Below are 9,445 nucleotides of genomic sequence, written 5' to 3' on the forward strand. Positions count from 1 at the left end.
TCTCTTTTTTTTTCTTATCCTGGAAACCTGCTAGTCTCTTTTACTTGTTTTCTTTTTTATGAACAATTTTTTTTTAATTAGGACATTTTATAATGTTATTAAATAATGATGTGTTTAAATGTCAGCTATTTAAACACTTAAATAGAGAGTAATATTTACTATTTTATTTTTTTAAGATTATTATTATTATTATTTCTTATAATGAATATTCTCGTCAAACTCTTTCTCTTTAAATATATTCATTGTAAAAAGTAAATGTGTAACAACCTAAATAAAGAGAATTGTGGAATGAGATTGTGAATGTAATAAATAAAGATAAAAAAATCATATAAAGTTTACGAAAGATATATTCTTATGAGACAACTTAGAAAAATATTACAACATTATCGAGAAACAATAGGCACATGCAACAGTTGAGGGTTATATTTTAAAAAAAAAGGAAGAAGAATGAAAATATTCAAAAATTCATTCATAAATGTACATGCTTTCAAGAAGGGGAGTGGCTGATCATTGAACTCTTATTTATTCTTTTGTTAAATATAGAGATGATAATTAAAGAAATTTCTGAAAAGGTATACAAATCGATTCTTAAGGTTGACAATATGTTTTTATTTGGTTTATCAAAGTTTATGTTACATAATCTAGGTTTTATATATCTTTATACACACAATACAAATCACATGATGAATATTTTTTAGTATGAAACTGATCTAATTTAAAGGGCTAAAAAAATTAATATATATAAACAATAGTTAAATTGTAAGAGAAGACTATGTCATAAATTTCTCATAATTTAAAGACTAAATTTCATAGTCAAACCAATATAAATAGTTTAATTTTCTCCCCTTTTTTTCTTTATTTTCATTCTTTGTTGGTCTATCTCCTTCAATCGTTCCTGTATTTTGGGGTTAAAATTATAATCATCTTAAGGCTACTTAATCTTTAGATGTTCTTATTTGTCTTTATTCACCAGTGCTTAGCTATATAACTTAATAATTCTCCTCTCCACCGTGGTTCCCGGAAATCACACAATCCAAAGTAGAAAGACAAAGTTATACATGTGTTTTTTCTCCTATGCTTAAACATCTATAAAGTGAACTTTTCCTTACTTGATTATGAAGACATTGTGGTTTCTTTACATAAGAAAAAGCGCAAATGGAAGTTTAAAACAAAAACTCGTGAGCTAACCATGCAACATAAAAAACTTAAATTATAATATTTTAGTGAGAGCTTTTAAACAAATGACAATTTCATCTATTCATCAATTATTAATTTATATTATTATAAGATTACTGTAACATTGTTGCTTTCTTTTGTTATTTCCATAAGAGCAATGTTCTTCAGAAACAAAGGCGTATCCCATTAGTGATATAATTTAAAAAATGCGGGTACATTTACGACTACTTTTCCCTCTCCTTGCTAGTTCCTACCACCTTCACATGCTATTGCCAAATCAATGTTAAATGAACGAGAAAAATCTTACTAAAGGGACAACATACGAACTTCATAAATATGCACCCAAAGAGATGGGAATGGGTACAAACGAGGGATATATAATGTCAATATCTAAATTTATGTTTGAGGGAAGGAACTCACATCTTTAGCCACAAACTATATCTATCGCCTTGGTTTTGCCACTTGTATGAATTGTAACCACACTATCATAGTAAGTCTATATGAGGCTAATTTGAGACTTCCCAGTACACTTTTATGACACAAACTGATACTTTAAGGAGATATCGCGACTCTTCCCCATAGATTTTACGACACAAACATGATAAACGAACATATTTTTTGCTTACATTAATACTAATTACAACAGGTTCATTAAATAGATGCCCAACGGCCTTCTGTGTCTGTTTAATGTATCACTCGGCTTTTGGAGTGGCATCCAATCAACCCCTCCCCGAGTCAGCGAATCTCGGTATCCAAGTCAAAAGTCTGCTTCTACGTAGAGAATGAAATTCATTTTCTATCCTCAGATTGCATGTAAAGATTTCACCAGCTGAAATATTTAAGACAGCACAAATAAGGTGTATCAAAGACAAGCTGTATCCTGAAGTTATATTATAGCATTATAATGAAACTCAGGAGATTCTGAAAACCTACCAGATTATGGAATAAGGAATGGTTTCAATGTTTTGCATGCTCTTTCATTTTAGTTCCCTTCAAATTCCTCTGCTGCTTGTATCCATATGGAATAGGAAAGCGAAGCCTGTTTCTGGGAATACTCTTCTCAAATTTCAGATCTTCTCCTCTGATCATATATATATTCCCTGTTTCTGGTATGGTTAGATCAGCTGGGTTCCTGTTGACCATGCATGTGTTTCCAGAGATGATTTTACATGGCACTGGGGTTTCATGATTACCATTAACTTCCAATTTGCGCTGCAGTGATGTTCCTGTTTCATTATGAGGCCAGCTAATTTGCTTGCCAATTTTATTCTGCAGGTTAGATATGGAGTTCTTCAACTTTTCTTTCTTTCCAGATTTCGTTGGATTTTGACCATTGAAACCAGTAGCTCTTACTAATTTCTTATCATGCGGGGTCGATGAGGATGCACCAAAGGTTGGAGGGCCAACAAAACAGCCATGCTTATCTGATAAGAAACTTCTGCTGCAATAATCAGAAGATGGCCTTTTCACGGTACCAGGGGGCTTAGACGTACCAATCTCCAACTTAGTATTGCAGTCGCCGGGATAAGAGGGCCTTTTAAGTATTTGAGTAGTGACACCCACATCAAAAGCTGTTCGGGACTGCATGCCGGCATCCATAAGGCTGAGTAAATGCATGGCTGGTATTGTATCATTAGAATACAAATCAAGAGATCCCCTCAAATTTTGATGAGGCTCCATTCCACTATGTTTGCAAGGAAATGAATATTCTCCATTCATCCTGCTAAAGGTTTCAGAACCTGTATTCCTACTAAGCTTTTCTAGTCCAACAGCATTCAGATTCATGTAGTTAAGATCAGTATCCCTCTTCGTGTTTTGCTTGTGAAACGCACCAGATTGGAGAGAAGTTATGTTCATGTTACAACTAGGGTGCTGAGAAGAAACAACCCTCTTGGGTAAATCATATCCTGGGGAAACATGATTTGAAGTCAAGGATGCCCAGATGCGAGAAGCTTCATCATCCTGATGTAAGATATTCTTGTGTAAGCTACATCCCCCAGGGGCTTGAAAAGTCGCATTAGGAGATCCACGTTCTTCAAAACTCCCATTCAACCTGCAATTTTGAGAACTACCAAGCTGATTAGAACCAATAGATGAAAACTGTAATCCACCTGATGGCTTCTTTTGGGACTGGGAAACGTCAAGCCCAAAGGGGGGTTGAGGTGGGCAGAGATTATTCATACTCAAATTGTTTCCATCAAATGGAGTAAAGTAATGAACAGGCTTTCTTTTGCTAGGCTTCACATTCTCTCCTCTTGTGATCATGCTGTTTTTCTTATGTTTTCCCTGAGCTTTCTCCTTTTGGCCATCTTTCAACAAGCTCATCTCCCCTTTTTTGTGTACAGTGGAGCCACCTGCAATCTGTCTTTTCCTTCCAAGAGAGGGTTTTTCTAACGTGGAGCTTCTATGTTCTACATCAGGAAGACACCTCTCATACTGATTCTTTGCCAAGAGTTCCACAATTTCCATGGGTATATCATCTAGCATTCCCTGCTCGGACACCTCCAGTGTTTGTTCACTGTATCTTTTCACAAAACCCAGTTGGTCCACAGCTTCGATAGTTTGTTGGGCATTTCTTGAACCATTAATTTCCTGAAAATATAAATTATATTCACACAAAGTTTAAACTTTAAGAAGCCAAAATGGTTCACAATTGATAAAAATAAAAAGCCATTGCAAGGGGATTTCTGGGCACTTACTTCGCAATGAACTGCTTTTCCTGAAAGAGCATTGGTTGGGTTCTTGGAAGGAATGCTTTGCCCTCCAAAGACATTATTATCACTGTCTTTCCACTTAAGCTGCGGTACTTTGGAGGTTCCATCTTGAAAAGGCATTGAGAAAGGTAGACGACTTTCAATCTGATGGATACACTTTTTGTTGTAAACATGTGCATCCACCAAATAATTGTTTATAGAAAGATGAAGTCCCTCTTCCAGTCCTTTTCTATTTAGCAACCCTTGGGCAGAAGGAATTTGAATTGTTAAAGGCATAGTAGACCGGACTTTTTCCCCTGAATATGCATTGGAGTCTTGTACCAGCATGTTATTTTTTTGCCAGGACAAAGAATCCAGCTCCACGTCAGTTTGCAGCATTTTCCCTTTTGCTTTGGACAAATTGTATTCGTTTTCCATTCTTAGGGAGTGGGTGGGAAAATTATCCGTGGCTTTGCCTGTGAATGCAGGAGGAGCTAATCTAGAAGAATTAGTTTTAGATGCATATGCCTTTTCAATAGTATGCCTGGTTTCTTCATTTTCTCTGCGCTGTCCTACTGGTTGCTCAGAAATCAAGCAATTATCAACACCTTGAATCTTTTTGTTTTTCTTCTTACTGATTATGCGGCTTCTTTCACTTTCAGTCTTATTCCAGCGGCCCTTTGTGGCATCTTGTAAACATATTCCCTTGGATACATCTTTGAAATTGGATCTAGCATCCAAAAGAGTATCAGTTGCTTTTATAACTCCCTGTGAGTTCTGAACTTCATTTTCAACCCTCTGAAAACCCATGTTTGTAGGTCTTCTTACCTCATCCAGAGGAAACTTCCTTTTCCGCGGACCTGTGCTTGTCAAAGTAAAACCTCCTTCAATATCCCCTTTTCCTGGCAAAATTGATTGTGCCTGTGAAGCTGCAGAGGCATGTGAAGTACCTAGGGATACAGATTCTTTTATCGAGTTTTGCTCAGTCTTTAATTCACCATTGTCACTTAATAAATCAGACATCAAGCGCACCTTCCGAGGCCTTCTACGAGATAAACCAGTGGACTTTTCTGAATGATGATCCTGAAAATCATTTTCAACTGTATTGTCTATACTTCCTGCAGGTGCAGTATCATTACAAGCAACTAATTCAAGAGGAGGTCCACTTGGGTGATCGTCTGTATTGTTCACCTCCTCCATTACTGTTGCTCCTTTCCTAAAAACTGTGCAAGCTTTTATTACATCATTCTGGGATTGATTAGCCGCAGTTATTCCTCCATTACACATCTCAGAAGAGCTCTTCTCCGTGCATTTCAAATTGCTAAAAAGCCCGTGAAGAGAAACTTCATTACTTTCACAGTCTGTATCAGGAAAAAACAACTTTTTTGTAAATTACAGTCTTAGTAACCAAGAACATACTAAGATTATAAACAGAAATCTATCACTTATATAATACAAAAGAATAAAAGCAGTGTAGCTTGACTTGATTGTTTTATCTTCCTGTCTGTTGAGCCTACCTTTCTTAGTAGCATGCACTTCTGGTGGTGTGAGGTCTGGATAATTTTTTGGTGATGGAATACTTGTCACTTGGTGGTTGAGATTATCCTCCAAGCCACTGTCAAGGTCTGGGATACACACAGAAAATCAAATGACATACCATAAAAATGATAAAAAAAAATATAGAACTGATATTTAAATTACCAATTATTCTGCTAGGTACAACTCCAGCTTTCCTGCCTTTCTCATTACTATTTGGCAAGAAATCATTGATGCAGCTCAGGGCAGTATTAAGATCAATTTCTCTTCTCTCAACAGCATCAAGCATTGGATCTTCCTGAATACCAGACTTGAGAGCTTCATTATTGCAATTGCTACCAGATCTGCATTCAGTACTGCAACAATTCAAGTCTGTCTGTTCGTCTTTCTGGATGTCTTTGGCAGCAATCTCTACTGCAGAGTTTTGGCAACGCCTACATCTATATTTTGGTGCATCTAATGGTAGAAACGATGGTTGTTTATCAGACTCGTGTACTGGAAATGGCCAACATATTTTCCAGTCTTTTCTGCGAATTTCAGACACATATCCACTGCACTAACAATAAAGTAAGTGTTAAGGATCCTAAAAGGGAACCAAGAGAAAGACTATTCATTCTAGATTTAAGATATCACTTAAGTTCAGTTTTCTTCTTTGGTTGATGAAAGAGTTCAATAACTGAGATGCACTTCCTTTGCATTTGTTCATGTTGTTGTCCAAATCAGAATTGGAGTTTATCTTAATAATTTGCACAAAAGATTTGCATTTAAGATTAACATAGGTTACTGAGATAAAATTTTGATTTTGATTGACGAACAATACCAAAAGCACCTATGGAATTACATCTAAGTTTTGAATGTCTATACATATATCCTTAAATTAAATAGAAAACTAACAATTATCGACAAAATTCTGTAAATCCAAAACATTCCGTAGGTGAGCATTCACCACCCATTTGATTCTTAACGAGATCTAATTGCCGTGCATTAGTCCACGGGCTTTGAACTTTAAACTGCCAATAGTTACAAACAACTTTAAGCTGCTATTAGCTAATAAACTTTACAGTGCTACTAGCTGTAATCATCTGTATGACACTGTTACTGTACTATGGTGGACACATACATTGGGAATTTAGGATCTCGTATAATAAGAACAAGAAGTTGTAAACTGTTGACATCAATTACAAGATACTAAGCACTAAGTGGATGGCAGACATAAGCTGTATACACAAATTTGCTTCCGTCTCCTACATCTCTTGACAAAATAGTAGGATAGTAAGAATATGTAGCATCAAGGCCAACATACCGTATCGAGAAATGTTCACATTTGCCTGCATCCCTCTTGCGAGTAGACTCAGCAAGATCTATGGAGATCGAGTCAATGTGAATATACGACCCCATAAACTCAGTGACAGTATTTAAAACCACCTTGAAAATGATTTTCCACAGCTATGCATGCACATCCTCAAAGTACAAGCAAGCACCTAGAATCTCAGATTAAATGGTGTTTCCTGCCAACACAACTTAAACTTATAAAACTTGAAATGGAAACAAAGGATCAAACAATTAAGTCAAGAGACATCGTCAATTAAACGACAGTAACACTAGAACTTCAACAAAAACTAAAAACACTGCTTAATCAAGCTTTGATAAAATTAGGGTTTATCCAAATCAGCTAACAAATGAAAAGGAAAACGACGGCAAACAAGGGCAAAGTCCACGAAAACATAATATACAACCAACCACGACCTCATACACAACGATTAATCACATAAAATAACAACCTCCAACATTATGAAAGTTCCTAAACCCTAGTTTTCCACTCGATAAAACAACCACAAAGATGCTCGAAGTCAACAATTGAACATTTGAAACGCAACGGCACAGAAAAGAACCCACAAAATCCCTTCAGAGACTAAAACATTCACACACCAAACAGTACCAAGCGTCTCGCTAGGGCTTTTCAAAATCAAAGGCCAAACTGGTAATCTCGCAGCGAAAATACCGACTCAGTGTGTGAATTAACGCGATGTTGGAAAAAATGCCCATCATAAACGCATGCAAGGAGCTAAAACCAAACGACGAACCGAAGCGCACCAATCCACAAAAGCCTAAATCCTAGGGTTCACCGACCAACACAAATCACCTCTTATCCAGAGATAAACGAAATTAACGCGGCAAGAATTAACGAGCGACAAAAACGAGAGAGAGAGAAAAATTATAAAAAAAAAAGCGTGAAATGGCAGCAATAAAGCGAGACGCAGAAAAAAAAAAAAAAGAAACGCAAAGCAAAGCAAAAGCTGAAGTGGACACACCATAAACAGTACAGTGACCTTAATATCTAAAACAAATCAAAACACGCTCAAGAGCATCCAAGAACCGGTCCCCGATCAACACGGAATCAATCACCGAGTTGAAAACCGAGGGCGAAAAGGAATAATCTGGAGACGAAGGCCCACCCGAACTCACCTGCGGAGCACCACAGACGATCCCTCCCGCCTCCTCGCCGATTCGAAACGGCTCCGCGACGAAACCGCACCGAAGGCCAGCGCATTCAACGGCTGAGCTACCTGGAGCAGCTCGGAGCTCCGATTCCCTACCGTACGAGCATAATTTGACTGAGAAGGACTCAGAAACCCTAGAGAGAGAGGGCTTTCGATTCTTTCGGATGAGAGAGAGTGTGCGGTAGTAAGAGAGAGAGAGTGAGTGAGAGAGAGAGTGAGTGAGAGAGAGAATTTTTATCTTCTTGTCCTTGGAAGAAGGTGTGTTTGTTTTGTATATTAAAAAAACCCATAGCGAGTCATGTTTATGTAGGATCCATATGCATAGAAATTGTAGATGTAGAGAGAGAGTGTTAGGAGAGAGACAGCTCCATCCAATAATAAATGAACACGTGGCGGTAATGTGCGGCTCTTATCGCTAACCATTTATAATGGGTTTGTGGAGGCGAGGAAACCCTAGGCTGAAGGTGAAAAAAAAAGCGGGTACAGTACTCGCGCGTGTTCCTCACGCTCATCCTTTTTCAGCGTTTTCATTTATTAATTTGTGCCTGTCGTGTCATCCAAGGTTAAAAGTGCTGCTCATGCCCTTTGCACATTAAACGTTTTTAATTGGTGCGTGCTCTGCACCGTGCCTACGAGAGAATGGATTTGGGTGCGGACTGGGACAATATTTGAAACCCTAAGTTTTTGTTTTTTATTTGGTTTTTTTTTTATTTAATAAATACGGAGCGTTTATGTTTTAACCCTAAACATTTTGCAGCAGACACATCTCCACCCTGTCCCAAACCAGTAATGGTGTTGGTAGATGTAACGTTAGAGTTTGGCTTTTTGATTAAAAGAATGACACTCTCAACTTACGTATTCAAATACGAAGAAGATATTCGAAATTTCGGCATTTACTATATACAATTTATAATGGGTACACGATGTTGTCCATAAATCATCATAAATACATAGTGACACGTTTCAAACTCATTTATAAAATTAACTATGACGTGAGATTTCTTTTCATTGATAATAAATAAGCGAATAATTACAAAAACACAAGTTAATTTTTGTATCCATTTACTGTTTAAGTTCACTTCAAAAATAATGCCTAAAAAGTGCTAAATTCAAGGAAACGTATTTAATGATGCGCAATTATTTATATTTTGACAGTACTGTATGAATTATTTATGGAAGTAGAATAATTTAACGAGTTAAGATGGTGGTGAGTTAATTTGTAAATATAAAAAATGGTAATTATTATTCCCACTAAATGACAGAGAGAGTAAAGAAATTGCAGTAGTTTTTGGATTTAGTTTAGTTTTTGAATGTTGAAATGACATGAAGAAGAGTTAAAAAAATGATAGAATGTATGAATCTGGAAATAAAAGTAACGTTTCCGAATTTCGGGCAATTCCATCTATATACGTCTCACTTTTCTTCCGAGGTTTCATTAATGTAGGGTGAATAGAGAGAACAAGATTTCCTACAGAAAACAGCTAGATCATAGTCTAGATTACCATTATTAAGTAAGGTCCCGTTTTATGCAATAGAGAA

General features: G+C 36.6%; 1 protein-coding gene across 2 annotated transcripts; it reads right to left on the reverse strand.

Moving 5' to 3' along the window:
- Positions 1–1,479: 1,479 nt before the first annotated feature.
- LOC106762244 (protein EMBRYONIC FLOWER 1) lies at positions 1,480–8,175 on the reverse strand. Of its 2 annotated transcripts, none has more exons than XM_014646030.2 (7): positions 7,872–8,175; positions 6,709–6,913; positions 5,571–5,956; positions 5,387–5,494; positions 3,876–5,230; positions 2,110–3,768; positions 1,480–2,005 (listed from the first exon to the last, which is right to left on the reverse strand). In XM_014646030.2, the coding sequence occupies exons 2-6, from the start codon at positions 6,801–6,803 to the stop codon at positions 2,134–2,136; spliced, it is 3,579 nt and encodes a 1,192-aa protein (XP_014501516.1). In that variant the 5' UTR covers positions 6,804–6,913; positions 7,872–8,175; the 3' UTR covers positions 1,480–2,005; positions 2,110–2,133. The 2 variants fall into 2 exon arrangements, with proteins under 2 accessions (XP_014501516.1, XP_014501517.1); XM_014646031.2 differs by having other exon boundaries at positions 7,862–8,175.
- Between the last annotated feature and the right edge of the window lie 1,270 nt (positions 8,176–9,445).

Source organism: Vigna radiata, chromosome 5, assembly GCF_000741045.1.
Source record: "Vigna radiata var. radiata cultivar VC1973A chromosome 5, Vradiata_ver6, whole genome shotgun sequence".
In the NCBI taxonomy this organism is placed as follows: Eukaryota; Viridiplantae; Streptophyta; class Magnoliopsida; order Fabales; family Fabaceae; genus Vigna; species Vigna radiata.